A 16,257-nucleotide genomic window follows, 5' to 3' on the forward strand; every position below is an offset into this window, starting at 1 on the left:
TATGCACATGTACCCTAGAACTTAAAGTATAATAAAAAAATAAAATAAAATAAAATAAAATAAAATAAAATATAATAAAGGGTATTAGTAGTTCAAAAAAAAAATATGTTTTTTGCCTTCCATGGTGACTGTGAGGCCTTCCCAGTCAGATGGAATTGTGAGTCCATTAATCCTCTTTTTCTTTATGAATTACCTAGTCTTAGGGGTGTTTTTATCAGCAGCATGAAAACCGACTACTACAACATACCTCTTATCCCTTTCTAAATACTAAATTATTTAAATGTTATTATTGCCATTTCCTCCTAATTACAATATAATGACAGGGAGGGCATGTTTTGTTTGTTTCTTCATTTTGGTATGTTTTCTTACATGATTTATTCCAAGTGCCTAGAACCATGTCTGAAACAGTATAAATCCTTAGTAAATGTTTGTTGGATGAATGCATTTTTTTTTAAATAAAATATTTATAATTTTACTTTTTTCCTTCCCTTTGGAAAGAACCTCCTGTCAGGAAAGAAAAAATTCAATTTCTGCAATGGCCAAAATTTGCAGCCTAGGATGTGTTTTTTCTTCCTGACTACATGGTTAGAGTCAAGACTTCAGGCGAGTCAAACCCCTGTTTGATCCTCAGTAGCTTCATTTGCCATAATCTCTCCACAGGGACCAAGACACAAAGACGGGATATCTAGAGGGAAAATTTAGCAAGACTCCTCCTGTTTTCATATGTACATATATAATGTTTTGTTCTCTCCCTTTTTCTTCTTGTTTGTTGAGAGTCAATTGGTTAAAACATTTTTTAACCTTTAAACTTCTCAACGTTTAAGCCAGACATTAGGAGAGAGACATTAGAGGCCAAAGTGGTGCAAGATGTTGATGGATTCAAAACAGAATTAAGGATTGGGCTGCTAATGGAACTTCTAGGGAGTGAAATAACACCAAATAAGAATTGGTAAATCTACTAGAAGCAACACATCCACCAGAAGTTGCACACAAACTGGCTGTTCAGAGCTTATACCATTAGTAATGATGCAATTATTGTGCTTATAGCCTTTCCGGTAGTTCACAAACAAAGTAACTCTTGCTGAGACGGGATTTGACTGTGTAGTCTGGATTCTAGAGTCTGAGAGGAGAGGCCTGGGCTGCTGGAAGGAGGGAGAGAGTTTGAGAGATTTCTTTCCATTTGTGGACCCAAGGACGACACTGACAAATGTATTCAAATACAAAATGCTTCACCCTCATGCTGGCTGGTGAGGGTGACCCACCAAAGCTTACTCAGGTCCTGAATGTGCTCCAAGCTCCGAATAAGCCTGCCAGTCCTCTAGGCCATGTATGCTTGACTCACCTGAGCAGGGATTTAGGAAGAAAGCAATTCATGTGTGGTATTGTACAGTGATTTATAGTTATTTGAAACTCAAGAAAATGAATTCATATTGTTTGTTACTTTTCTTTAAAAGAACACAGTAGTTAACAGACATCTCTAATTGAAACTCCAGCTTTAAAGACAACATAGGAATTGAACTTACTTTCGGCAGAGTGTGGAGTGCCACGCTGGGATGACTGTAGTCCTCCAGGCCCTCTGCTTCATGAATCAGCACCCCTAAAATGCTGTTGCTTTTCAAAGTATCTTCTGTATGTTTTACTCATGACCTTCAGATTATCGAATGCTCTAGGTTGCCTGGTCTCTTCCTACTTACCTCAGTGGCTTTCATAGGGATGTTAGCCTGGAGCCAAGTAAGAGAAAATTGTTGTTATTTGTATATAGAGATTAATTGTGATTTTTATGTTTGCACATAAAAATATGCATATAAACTAGAATCTTGATTAGGCAAAATTTCATCCTAGTAGCATCCTTAGACAATTCCTATTAGTCTACTGTAAAACTGTAAATGATATAAAGTGGCCCTTAATAAATATTTCTTTCATTTTTTAAATAAGCACATGTTAAGCACCTGTTGTATATCACACACAAATAAGACAATTACTGGCCGGGCGTGGTGGCTCACGCCTGTAATCCCAGCACTTTGGGAGGCCCAGGCGGGCAGATCACGAGTTCAGGAGATCGAGACCATCCTGACTAACACGGTGAAACCCCGTCTCTACTAAAAATACAAAAAAAGTAGCCAGACATGGTGGCAGGCAACTGTAGTCCCAGCTACTCGGGAGGCTGAGGCAGGAGAATGGCGTAAATCTGGGAGGCAGAGCTTGCAGTGAGCCGAGATCACACCACTGCACTCCAGCCTGGGTGACAGAGTGAGACTCTGTCTCAAAAAAAAAAAAAAAAAAAAAAAAAAGGCAATTACCAAAGGGAGTCCAGGCCTCATATCCTTTAGTCTAATAGTGTATAACATTTCCATCTCTACCTATCTTGTTTTGGATACAGTATCACTTTCAGAATGATAATTCTAAGCTAATGAAATATTCTCAATCATAAACATCCAAAAGGTTTCACTAAATTACATTAGTAAAGAAAAAAAATTGAGAAGGACAAGACTCAAAAATGGTTTCTAGTTAGATATACAGACTGGAAATCACAGGTTGCACACCAACTTTATTTGGGTTAAATATAACCTTCACAAGGGTTTATTCAGGCCCACACATTATCAGCCTTCACAGTGCTTTTATTTTTTTTTTTTCTCGCAAATCTTTCAGCTTGGAATGTATGACTTCTTTTTAAATAACAAAATCAGAAGATATGGTAAACGTGGGGCTACTATTATCATGAGAGAAATCAATCGGAGACAGTCAGAATCAGCTCTCCTACACAGCCAACCTCTTGTTCACCCGAGTCTCTAACTTCCTCATTGTCTACCCAGAACTGAGAACAGAGGTCAGGCTAATCTTTGCCCTGGTGTTCTCATTTTCTCTTTGGTAGTTGTAAAATAAAGTTATTTTTAAAAATTCATATATTAAAAATTTTGGTCTAAATTCTGACCTAACTTACTCAGTTGTGCCTGATCTGGTAAGAATTTAATTTTGCGACACTGCCTCTCAACAATACCTTTCATCAATATTTGACTCTACAACAATTTTGATGAAAATGTTGTTTATATGTGTGCATATATGGGTGTGCATAGGTGTATCAATACAAATTTAAATATATAGAAAGAGGGAGAAAGAAAGAGACGGAAAAAGAAGGAACAGAAAAATGAGATGACGAAACAAAGAAATGAAGAAAGCAAGCACAGGGAAGGGAGGAAGGGAGGGAGGGAAGAAGACAGGAAGGGAAGGAGATTATCTATCTACATCTATTCTCCAAGATATTTTCAGCTCCGTTTCTGTGCCATCCCCTGTGTGACTTCAGGCTTGCCCTGCCCTGACTGGTGGAATATCTTGTCTTCCAGATGGAACACCATTTACCTGGTGGATTGGGCGGTCCAATGAAAGGCACCCTTACTGGGGAGGTTCACCTCCTGGGGTCCAGCAGTGTGAGTGTGGCCTAGACGAGAGCTGCCTGGACATTCAGCACTTTTGCAATTGCGACGCTGACAAGGATGAATGGTAATGAGAATCTCCATCTTTCTGCAATTATAGAGAAAGCACATTAATTGATGTATAAAATTTCCCCAAGACAGAAGGACATGGATGAGAAACTCAATACAAACTGGAGTGTCCCGATAGTGACCTTTTTTTTTTTTTTTAACTTTGAAAATGGTCAATTCTAGTATTTTCAGTGTGATAACTGATGTTTGTCACATAGAAGCATGTGGTCATACCATCAGTTTCCTTTTGTTGTTGTCTCGCTCTGTCACCAGGCTGGAGTGCAGTGTCGTGATCTCAGCTCATGGCAACCTCCGCCTCTCAGGTTCAAGAGATTTTCCTGCCTCAGTCTCCCGAGTAACCGGGAGTACAGGCACGCACCACCACACCCAGCACTTTTTTTTTTCTTGTATTTTCAGTATTTTTAGTTGAGACGGGATTTCACCATGTTGGCCGGGATGGTCTCGAACTCTTGACCTCGTGATCCACCTGACTCAGCTTCCCAAAGTGCTGGGATTACAGGTGTGAGCCACTGCACCCAGCCCCCATCAGTTTCTTATATTCAGAGCCTCCCATTTCAAACAAGGAATGGCATGTAATATTGAGCTTTGCAATTGAGTCAGGATATTAATGATATGTGGACTATAGGTTTTGGGGGGAGAGAGTGAGAGAGACAGGGATATGGGGTTATATAGGCTGTTTCTTCATGCTCACACTGATGTTTCAATCACCCGCCTTCCCTTTTGCTACCAATAAATACATACAAAGGAAATGTATATTTATTGAGCATCTATTCAATTTCATACAATTGTCTTACTTTTGCTTCATAATGTTGAGTAGTATCTATTGCAGAGATGTTAAATAATTTTCCCAGTGTCAAACATGTCTGTCAAGTGATAGATACAGAATTAGAAATCAGCCGTTTCTGCAGCCAGAGTTTCTCTTAGTCTCCTACACCAACTTACTTCTGCAAAACGAATTTAGTTGGAAGCTTCCATGCCCATTACATTTACTCTTCTTTTATCCTCCAAGTGAGCTGTTAGTTTTTTACTGTATTGCTTACACAAATATGTACAGAACATTTCCAAATATACTTTTTCTTTGACTGAATTTAAAGCATTCTTTGGTTTTGGCTTAGCAATTTTGCTTACTTCATCAAATGCTGCTCAATTTTAATTAAAAAATCTTATGTTAAGTTGGTCTCAATCCCCAAATTTCCCTTTAATGTTTTTACTCACTCCTCAAACTGTTAACAACAAGGACTATTTCACAAAATATAAGGTTAAGCTAAAATCTCAGTTCAGCAAGGAAAGGACCAGGCATTTGTCTTCATTGGATCCCAGGAGATGGGAGTTATCTCTTCAGAACACCCTAGGGCTGCTTAGGCACCAGGGCAGGTTACCTGAGTGCCTTCTAAACTCAAGCTTGCCGAACTTACATGGTAATGAATCTTACCTCTTCATGTAGGTGAAATTAGATATAGCTAACCACAGGTAGAATGGGCTTCTGCATCCCTTGAGCCCCCGCTTTATCCTGCAGTGAATTCTATCTCATTATTGCAGATGCCTACAACCAACTATGATTTGTATCCTGGGTGGAGGCCATGACTCTTTAAACATTATACCTCTCAAGACCTACAGAAGACATTCAGTGGTAATTAGTTGAACAGATTAATTTAGACCATCTTTAAAGAAGAGAATTATCACAAGATGGCACCTATGAGCTTGGGAGGTGTGTTGAAGTGTTAGATGGTTGTGCTGCCATAAAACATGTTCAAAACTTCTGCTCCCAGTCGCTTGGATTCACTCATTCCTTTGATTGATAAGTTTACTCTCACAGTGCATATTAGACCCTATGTGTGTAATCAAAGAAATAGATATAGGAGCTGGAATAGGTAGAAGTGCTTCTCCTAGTTACTCTTGACTCTGACCCCCTCCTCACCCTCCCCTCCCTTCCCTCCCTCCCTCCCCCACTCCCCCTCACCTCCCCTTCTCCTCCTCCCTCCTTCCTTCCTTCCTTCCTTCTTTCCCTCCCTCCCTCCCTCCCTGCCCTCCCTCTCTCTTCTCTTCTTTTCTTTTTCTTCTTTCTTTCTTTCTTTCTTTCTTTCTTTCTTTTCTTTCTTTCTTTCTTTCTTTCTTTCTTTTCTTTCTTTTCTTTCTTTCTCTCTCTCTTTCTTTTCTTTCTTTCTCTCTTTCTTTTTCTCTCTCTGTTTCTCTCTCTCTCTTTCTTTCTTTCTTTTTTTCTTTCTTTCAATGGAATCTTGCTCTGTCACCCAAGCTGGAGTGCAGTGACACGATCTCGGTTCACTGCAACCTCTGCCTCCCAGGTTGAAGCAATTATCCTGCCTCAGGCTCCTGAGTAGCTGGGATTACAGGGCACACACCACCACGCCGGGCTACTTTTTAGTACAGATGGGATTTCTCCATGTTGGTCAGGTTGGTCTCAAACTCTTGACCTCATGATTCACGTGCCTCGACCTCCCAAAGTGCTGGGATTACAGGCGTGAGCCAATGCTCCTGGCAGACTCTGAGTCCTTTCTTAGTTGCCTTCTTGATCTTTGCTCAGTATTTCTTCTCCTTTACCACTTTCTTTATAGGACATTTGCCTACTGAACACTGCCTCAGTGTCTCCACTTCCTCGGGAACAAACGAACCAGGCTTAATTTACTGCACACTGAGGGACAGGGAGGAGCGTTACTTTCTATCCCTTAATTGGACCGAAGTGCTCTGTGTCTCCTTTCCTAAAACTTTCCACTGCTCTCTTCCACTCAGCTCCCAGCCTCTCCCTCCTTTGACCTGCTCACTGTTTCACTAACCTCTGAACCCCTTATCTGATGATTTCACTTCATCATCTAGAGGGAGCTCAGAGGGATTCTTCACAATGCCGTCTCTCACCTTGATCACTCCAGAAGTTATTACATATTTCATGACCCTTTCCATTTCCTTTAGAACCAGTGAAAATTTTCCATCCAGGGCCACTTTCTGTGGCAAGTGACCTCTCTTAGGGCATCAGAATTTATTATTAGATAAGGTCCTGTTCAACAATCTGCCTATCAAAGGTCAAGAGAAAAGGACTGAGTTTCCCCTCTTAAGGATGCCTGCCTCACTCCTGGATGTCCCCGAGTAGCATATTGACCATCTTGGGGCAAAGTCTAGGTGAGAACAGATCAGAAAGTTCCTTCTGTCATTCTCAAGAGGGAGTAGAGGCTGAGATTCTGATTCAACACTTCTGAGTTTCATTCATTGTCTTAGTGCAAGTCATAGCCTGTGGTAAAGGGTTTTTATAAATAATTTATTATAGAAGCATCTGTATGTATTACTTTATCAAACATTTACTGATTTATCGCTTACTTACTTAGTGCCTACTCTGTGCCAGACAGATAGTCTGCTGTGCAGAGAAAGTCAAGGGCATTATGGTCACTTCCCTTGAGGAACCCTCAGGACACTGTAAAGAAAATGCTAGTTAGTTATTAGGTGGGTGAGAAAGTAATTGTGGTTTTTGCCATTCAAAAGTAGTGGCAAGCCTGGGCACAGTGGCTCACACCTGTAATCCCAGCACTTTGGGAGACTGAGGTGGGCGGATCATGAGGTCAGTAGCTCAAGACCAACCTGGCCAACATGGTGACACCCCATCTCTACTAAAAATACAAAAATTAGCTGGGTGTGGTGGCATGCACCTGTAGTTTCAGCTACTCAGGAGGCTGAGGCAGGAGAATAGCTTGAACCCAGCAGGAGGAGCTTGCACTGAGCCGAGATGGTGCCACTGCGTTCCAGCCTGGCAGCCTGGCAGCAGAGCGAAACTCTGTCTCAAAAAAAAAAAAGTAATGGCAAAAATCACAATGAGTTTTGCACCAACCTAATAGGAATACATGGGTCTGAACAATTTGGTGAGAGAAATAAGCACAGATGTACCTGAACCTGGGGTAGAAATGAGCTGGTACATTTAGATTGTGAAGAGAAGCAGCAGTTAAGTTTTGAAGGAAGAGAAGAAGCTAAAGAAATAAACAAACTGGTGTACTACAGGCAGGGGGTGGGAGTGGGGGGAATGTCTGTGTGCAGGGGGGAAATGTAAAATAATATACAAATCACCACTCTCTTAAACCACAAATATATTGGTGTGGTTGTTGCACAGTGGTCATGTGAGAAATGTACAGAAGATAAAGGGAAGGAGGAAGGTCAGATCCAGGTTATGAAGCTCCTTGTATGGAAATAACAGTGAGCTAGCTTTGTCTGCACAAGAATTATAGGCATACGGTAAGCATTCACACATGAGACCAGGCATCTTTGTGAAAATGCATTTATTATTTATATATCAAACTCTGTTGTTTACTGCAGAAAGGAAAAATACAAAAGCTAACACACTTGTGAAATAGTTAATCACGTTCAGCATACTTGCGATTTCTTTCTTAACCAACATGTGGTCAGACTGACTTTCCACACATTTCAAATTTTGTTTTAGACCACAGTGCCTCGTTTACTATCAGTGGTGTTCTGTGTGCCTCAGAGAAACTTTGGATATTCTTGCCTTGTAAAATTCCCTCAAGTTTTTGCCCTTGTGAAATTAATCAGAAAACTGACTTGGCCTTGTATAGCACCCAGTGGATAGCAGTTTAATATGTTACAACTCCTAGATAGCATTGCCACTTAAATGTTACCTGTCATATCCTGAATTGTTCTTAGTATGTTATATACTATATTTCATATTAACATCTCAATAACTCTTGAGTTTGTTTTTATTATTTATTTCCCCAGAAAAAAGAAACTGAGGCTCAGAGATGATAAATGGTTTGGTTAAGTTCGCTTGCCTAAGGGGCAGAGCAGACGTTTTAGCTGAATCTAAGGATGCGCTTAGTGATTATGGCAAATGAGCTGCTAACCTTGGGGTTTTGAATAATGGCCAGCCAATGAGGATGCTAGAGAGAACTCTCCTACGATCTCTCAAATCACATCACTGCAGCATGCATGCTTCTTTTTGCTAAGCCAGGGTGCTTAGGGAACCTGGGGCATCTTCTAAGCCTCTGGTGATTGATAATTTCTTGTTTTGTTTCATTATTTTTTGAGTAAGGGTCTCACTTTGTTGCCCAGGCTGGTCTTGATTGCTTGGGTTCAAGCAATCCTTCCATCTCAGCCTCCCAAAGCGTCAGGACTAAAGGTGCATTCAACTATGGCCGTCTTGTTCTATTTTAACAAGCCGCTGTAACTGAATAACATACATTTCAATGAGACTCAAGTAAATGAAGATAATGAGTGCATGTTGTAGGGGTGAGTGAAAGTGACGCAGCTCACAAGATGGAGGTGGGTGGGGAGAGAAGAAAAAGTCACTCAGTGAACCTCAAAAGCACATTTCCTTCTTAGAGGAAGAGGAAAGCTTTAACTACACAACTGAATTAGCTGATTTCCTAGGGGTTTCTATCCCAACCAAATCACTAAATCGTAATGAAAAAGGAAGAAATGAAGGAACATGTAAAGAATAATAATTTTACTAATTAATGACTGCAAAGGAAATTCTCTTCAACATCACCATTCAATCTCTAGGAATCCTCCCAACTAGATGGTTTCTGAACCAGCTACTTTAGAGTGCTGGCTTGTTGAGAGTAAGAAAGGAAACTCTGGTGACAGTCTGGGTTGCAGACCCTGGAGACAGCTCAGGAGAGTGTCGGGCTGTGTGGGAGGTGGGAAAACAGTCATCCAGCAAGAGGGGTCAAAGGCTGGCGGAGCAGCAAGTTGGAGAAGGCAGAGAGAATGTGCAATGTCCCACATGGTGATGACCCGTGGCCCAGATGAAGTGTTCTCATCCAAACAACAAGGTTGCACTAAAGTGAAGCTCTTTTACTTAGCAGTAGAACATTCTTTTATTTATTTTAGAAGAAAGTACAGAAGTTTTATTTGATTTTAGTAACTCTGTTCTTTGCCTCTTGCCCTTAGTGTACCCTTATATAAAGTGATATGGCAAAATAGGAAGAGAAAATGATGTAAGGTGTAAATTCCAGTCTTTTGATAATCCAAAAAAGAAAATCTTTTATTCTTTTCCTTAAAGAATAGAATATCTATATGGGATGCTATTTTTTTAGCATATGGAATCCTGGAACTTAAAGCTATTATTTAGCCTTTGGTTCTACTTTTCTGTTACAGAGAAATTATTTAATAAATGTTGCTAGATTCATGAATGAATGATAGGTGAATGATTTCTGTTAGACAGATTTTACCAATGTATTTTAGATAGGTCAGGCCATAGCCATGATATGATTAGTTGAAATTTACTTTCTTATTAGTATTAGTCATTACTCCTGTTTCACAATCTCACAAGAAATATTTACCAAATTGTAACCTCCATGCCTTTTGCTACAGATTGATTTTCTTCTGGCTATCAAAAGTAATTATTTGTCTTTCTATGCCCGGATTATTTCACTTAACATCATATATTCCAGGTTCATTCATGTTATCGAAAAGGACAGGGTTTTCTTAATTTGCCAAGCTTGAACAATAGTTCATTGTTTATATACACATTTTCCTTATTCATTTATTCACTGATGGACTCCGAGATTGTTTCCATGTGAGGGGATAGATATGTTAAGTAGCTTGATTTAGCCTTTCCATGATTTATACATATGTCAACACATCGCATCATACCCTACAAATATATACAATTTTTGTTGTTCAATTAAATAATTAATTTTTTTGAGAGTAGCTACAAGTGAACATCCTGTTCCAAAAGTTATCTTTGTATACATTTGCCTTGAAAATAGGCTTTTGTTTTGGTGACTACATGTCTAATCCAGGCCCCAGGACATTGCTCTTCCCAAAGACCCTGCATTCCCTCCCCATGAGACGCAGAATGAGATGATGCTGGATACCTCCTAGTGGTGTCGAATTTTGCTGTTTCCTCACCTGGGTCATTATTTGATCTTTCAGAACTCTTTTGGTTTCCTCAAAACCTTCACCTCTGAGATTGCCAGGCTCCATGCAGTAAGGACGCCTTAGACCAGGTAGTATCTTGAGAAGGGGCTCCAATCTTGAATTCTGAGAGAAACAAAAATTTCACCTCAGGGCACACTAAGATTCTATCCCTTATTGAAAAAGAATAATAAATTAGGCAATCTCTATTGTTTGAATTTGATTATTCATGAATCTGTTTATGAGCTACTCTACTGCTTTTTGAGTTTTGAAAGTGCCTGTTCTCTAGGCAGACAGGAATTAGAAAGGGTTTATGTGAGTTTTTGCTCACTCAGTCCCTGAATTCCCACACGCATCTTGCAAATTAGTCAGGGCCAGCCTCTTGTGTTGGAGAGGAGTATACTTGGCACATGGTGGGTCCTCCACGCATTAACTGCTTAATGAAAGGATGCATGAATGAAGAGATGGGACATTTTCTCTCTCCTCATCCACTCTTCCTGGCCAAATATGCGCTCCACTTGCTAGTTATTTTCTGCTGTTTTAGTCATTGAATATACTCTTAAAGTATACATTCTGGAGTAACTTGATACTGGCTTGCTTATGCTAATGTTTCCATGACTGGGTTTCAATTTTTTTTTTTTTTTTTAAGACAGGATCTCACTCTGTCGCCCAAGCTAGAGTGCAGTGATGTGATCTTGGCTCACTGCAACCTCAGACTCCTGACCTCAAGCAATCCTCACACGTCAAACTCTCAAAGTTATGGGATTACAGGCGTGAACCATTGTTCCCAGCCAGCCTACATTTTTTTTTAGACAGAATGTTTTGTAATGTACCTCAGTGGAAAGAATAAGAAGGCCTTGCCCAATTCAGAGATAAAGAAAAACATATGAAAATAGAAAAAAAGAAAAAGAACTTGCAATAAAAGGTTGAAAATTCAAAACCAAAATATCACATCATTATTTTGTAAAATTCTAAATGAGGTAAATACCCTAACTGAGGTAAATAAAATATTTTGCCTATGGTAGCATTAAAGAGGGTTTTTTTCCCCCCTTCTTTTTATTTAATGATGCCACCATCCTATCCACCTTTTAGAGAAAATATCTAATATGAACAGTTTATCATCCATGAGTTCTGGAAAACAAAACATAGCTATGAAATACTTCTTTTTAATCTTGTGGAAAACAAAACGTAGGTTGAGGTTTCTATTACATCAGTTATCTGTCAAGCTTCACAAATATATTATCACTAAATTGTCTGTAAAGCCTCATTGTTCGAGCAATTGCAAAATCGTATCATAAATAAAACTCAAAGTCATTATAGAGATTATGATTTTGCATTTACATGAAATGATCCTCTCCCTGAGGAGGTAGCTTTACCATAGGGATATTCAGAACTCACCAGTCAGAACACAGACACACGGAGAGATATTCCTTACAACTTCTTCTTGATCAGAATTTGCTGGAACTCTTAGCCAAGTATGTCTGAAGGGGACAGCTCTGACAGAGTGGGAAGTTGGTGATGCTGTTTTCTTGCTCCTTTCATTCTCTCTGTCTTTTTCATTTCTATTCTGCCTGGGGCTGCTTCTGTGTTCCATGGTAATGCTCTCTGTGAACTACAAATAAATCCCAATGTCTGCATTTTTTTTTAAATTGTAGTGCCTTCATCAAGTAGCAGAAGGAGAAATAATTCCATCTCCTTTGTACGTCTGTCTTACCGGTATTTTGTGAAAGTGTCATGAGCTAATTCATGTAATACACTTAGAATACACACAATTGTAGCTGTTTTTGCTGGTATCATTGTCATTTTCTGAATATAAAACGTAATGAATCTCTCAGTAATATTTTATTATGTAATAGAAAGAACAAATTGTGGATTTGTCACCTATTAACTAGAAAGCCTAAGTCATTTAGCCTCTCTAAGCTTCTGGTTTCTAATTTATTTTTTAAAAGTGGGGGAATATCTATCTCTGGGAAATACTGGCTGAGTTAGCAATAATTTGTGCACCTAGCAGATGTGCCATAGAGTCAGAGCTCAAAGATTTATCAACCATCTTTTTATTATTATTTTCTCCATTTTCATCCAATCTTAAATAAACTATAAAAGCCAACATTGATTTGTAGAAGTTAAACAGATATCTAAGAAAAGTCTGTATGCATGTATTGCAAATCAAAACCACAATGGGATACCATATTATACCCGTCAGAATGGCTATTAAAAAGCCATGTTTACACTGTTGGTGGGAGTGTAAATTAGTTCAATCATTTTTGAACAGTGTGGCGATTCCTCAAAGATTTAGACAGACTATCATTTGACCCAGCAATTCCATTACTGGGCATATACCCAAAGGAATAGAAACCATTCTGTGATAAAGTTACATGCACATGTCTGTTCATTGCAGCACTATTATCAATAGCAAAGGCATGGAACCAACCCAAGTGCCCATCGATGATAGACTGGGTAAAGAAAATGTGGTACATACACACCATGGAATACTATGCAGTCATAAAAAGGAATGAGATCATGTGCTTTGCAGGGACATGGATGGAGCTGAAAGCCATTATTCTCAGTAAATTAACACAGGAGAAGGAAAACAAATACTGCATCTTCTCACTTATAAGTGGCAGCCAACTGATGAGAACACATGAACACATCGGACTGGGGTACAACACACACTGGGGCCTGTGGGAGGTTGGGTGTGGGAGGAGGGACAGCATCAGGAAGAATAGCTGATGAATGCTGGGCTTAATAACTAAGTAGTGGGATGATCTGTGCAGCAAACCACCATGGCACACGTTTACCTATGTAATAAACTTGCACATCCTACACATGTACCCCTGAAATTAAAAGTTGGAAATAAAAAAAAGAAACTAAAGGGAAAAGAAAGAAAAGTATATATGCATGTATGCAATGAACAAAAACATAACAGAAGTAATACCATGCAAGCACAAAGTTCATTCAACCACCAGACTTTGAGTGGAGTAAGGAAATAGCACTGAAATTCGTTCTTCCCAAAACAGGGCTGCTCTCTGAAAGTTTATTCGTAAAATTCACCATGTAACTGGTGGATCTGCCCTGTGTGTAAATAAACCAAGAGATTCCTTGTGAATGTATAACAGAAGAGCTCATGGACTCCCAGAAATCCTGTCAAGGTGATCCATGTGTAATCTCAGGGAATGAAGGGCTGGAATATCACTGCAAATTAGTAAACTGAAACCTAATCAATTGAGCTGTGTCTTGTGTGGAGAAAGCCTGTGTGCACAGAATGGGGATGGTCACCGTGAGACCTACTGAGGATAGTGTGAGGACTCAAGGCCTGGCGGTGTGATTCCGGCACAGTTCAGAGGAGGCTTCACAAGCGCCAGCTTCCATTCTTGAGAGAGCTGCTGTCGGCAGGTGGGAGACCCGTGTTGGAGCACAGGAGACATTGGTGGTTATAGGCAAATGCTTTGGCATCTAAATCTGTGTCCAAATCCTGGCCTTTCCATTTGCAAATGATAAACCTTGAGAAGTTTTATCATCTTCCTGAATCTCAGTTCTTGCTCCTGTACAATGCAGGTAATTGTTACAATATTTTCCTAGCGTCATTCTCAGGATTAAGTGAGTTCATATGTGAAACTCTACTTCAGTGCTCCCATGGCCAGGGAAGGGCTCCACGGATATGAGTTGCTCATCTGAGTCCCCAAACCACCAGTGCATTGTAAAGCAGCAACCTCAAACTCTAGCAGTGCCTCTAATTTAGGGATCTTATCTTTTTTAAATAGTTTATCTCTATAAAAGGCAACAGTGATTTAAAATAACATTTTATTGTCCACTTTGTAAATATTTTGGTGTTTGGACTTTACCTGTGAGAGATAGAGACCTCTTAAAAGGTTTTAAGCAATAAAGTATGAATCATGGTACATATTATATAAACATGTTTCCTAGAATAATAAGAAGAATGACAGGAACTAAGAGAGCAGATAGATTAGAAGCAGGGATCCAGTTTGTGTCATCAGCCCCAAGGCCTAGGCAGAGCCATGAGATCTCAAAATAAAACTGAGTTCGGGAGCATGAGGATAAACCATTGAACGGAGAGACATGAAGAAAGTGAGATTGGTGGAAGTTGTTAATTAAGAGCGAGGGAGGAAGTAAGAAAGAACAGAGAAATGAAGACTCATATGCTTACGACCTCAGCAACTGGGTGTACAGGGCAAGTCATTCACAGAGGTGAGTGACAGACAGGTGGGAAGGCTGACCCCTGAGAAAACGACTAGTGAAGGAGGTTGAACATCTTAGTTTAAGGTGCCTGATGACATCCAAGGGAAGGATTTAGTAGACAGTCAAATAAATATATATTCATGGAGAAACGTGTGTGTGTGTGTGTAACAGCAAAGAAGGCAAAAGTGAAATGTAAAATGCTGTAACAAAGTGAAGGACATTAGGGGCTGACATGTTCCATGGAAACTAGCAGTTTAATAAGAGAAGTCTCAGTGGACTGAAAGGGGAAAAGGCCAACTGTCGTAGGTTGAGGAGGAAAAGGGTGCAGAGGAAGAGGAGATGAGAGAATGCAGGCAATTATCTGAAGAAAATTTGACTCTGAAGAGAAAAGAAGGGAAGTAACTAGATTGAGAGATAGGGTTGAGGACGACTACAGCATGCAAGCAGAAAAAGAGGAAGAAGTCGAAGGTACAACATAAAGAGACAGCTTAATTGAAGGAGGAAGTGCCCTGAGACATCAGAAGATGAGGTTCAGGATAAACTACTAGCCATGGACAAGGGGAGGATTGCTCAAGCCAAGAGAAAGCAAATCACGGTGGGTTCAGATGGTCCGACTTTGCAGATACCCTGGCTAGATTGCTGATTAATGCCGAGCTTATTCTCTATGAAACCTTTACCCGTTTTCCAACCGGGAAAACAAGAATTACACACACACACACACAAATCAATATATAAATCAATGTCACAAAATATTGTATGCAAGAAATTGAAATTAGGATAGAGAAGGAAAAGAGAATACAGGACATTTGGGAACATTTTTGAGAGGAAACTGGAGTTGAGTCTTGAGAAATTTGAAGAGCAGGAGAAGACAAACAGTTGATGTGTTCCGGAGAAAGAGAGATATATATTTTGGAATCATCAAGATCTAAGTGGTGTTGAATCACAAGTATGGTATACAGTCTAATAGTTTTGACTTTTAATCTACTTGCTTCCTGAATAAGACTGAAGGCAATCTAGAAATGTATGAATATATTTCTAGAAATATATATATATTTATTATATATACACATTATATATATTCATTATATATACACATTATATATTCATTATACATACATTATATATTCATTATATATACATTATATATATTCATTATATATATATAATGACACCACTAATTGTTTCCTTCTTTATATTGAGGTCATGTTCTACAAATTATGACCCCCAAAATCTTCATCTGTGGTATTTTTTAAATCAATTTTACATCTCTGACTTCTTGAGGGTCATTTTAATTTCTTAACAGGAAAGTGGCATTGAGTAAACCTTGGCTGATTCATATACCAAGACCTGCTTTTGTTTTCTTGTATCTGTTTGTGAAAAGCCCTATGGTGTCAGGTTTCTAGAGCATTCATAGAAAAAATAGTTTCTGAACATTTTAAATACATACTTAATTTGCCTTCTCCCCTTGTTTCTTATGCTGGGAAATAAAAACAAGATTCCAGATGTGGTCCAGTCCCCCTCACCCACCCCTGTGTGGAGCACAGGGAAATGGATATTATCCTCGGGTAGACTGTATATCTGACCACTCAATGCCTGAATTTGCCTTGGTTAGCAGCCAAATGACCCTTAAGCTCATTTAAAGCTTCTTGTTACCTAATCTCCTCGGTCTTTTTTTTTTTTTTTTTTTTTT

At 39.3% G+C, this 16,257-nt stretch overlaps 1 protein-coding gene across 3 annotated transcripts in view; it reads left to right on the forward strand.

Moving 5' to 3' along the window:
* LOC108527216 (contactin-associated protein-like 5) overlaps window positions 1-16,257 on the forward strand; it is a 404,395-nt gene that overhangs the window by 331,257 nt on the left and 56,881 nt on the right. For all 3 annotated transcript variants that reach the window (XM_017868363.1, XM_017868364.1, XM_017868365.1), the window contains exon 11: window positions 3,342-3,498. In XM_017868363.1, coding sequence (XP_017723852.1) covers window positions 3,342-3,498 — 157 coding nt within the window. The remainder of the gene's footprint in view (window positions 1-3,341; window positions 3,499-16,257) is intronic.

The sequence above is a fragment of the Rhinopithecus bieti genome, unplaced genomic scaffold (assembly GCF_001698545.2).
Source record: "Rhinopithecus bieti isolate Rb0 unplaced genomic scaffold, ASM169854v2 scaffold_2453, whole genome shotgun sequence".
Lineage (NCBI taxonomy): Eukaryota > Metazoa > Chordata > Mammalia > Primates > Cercopithecidae > Rhinopithecus > Rhinopithecus bieti.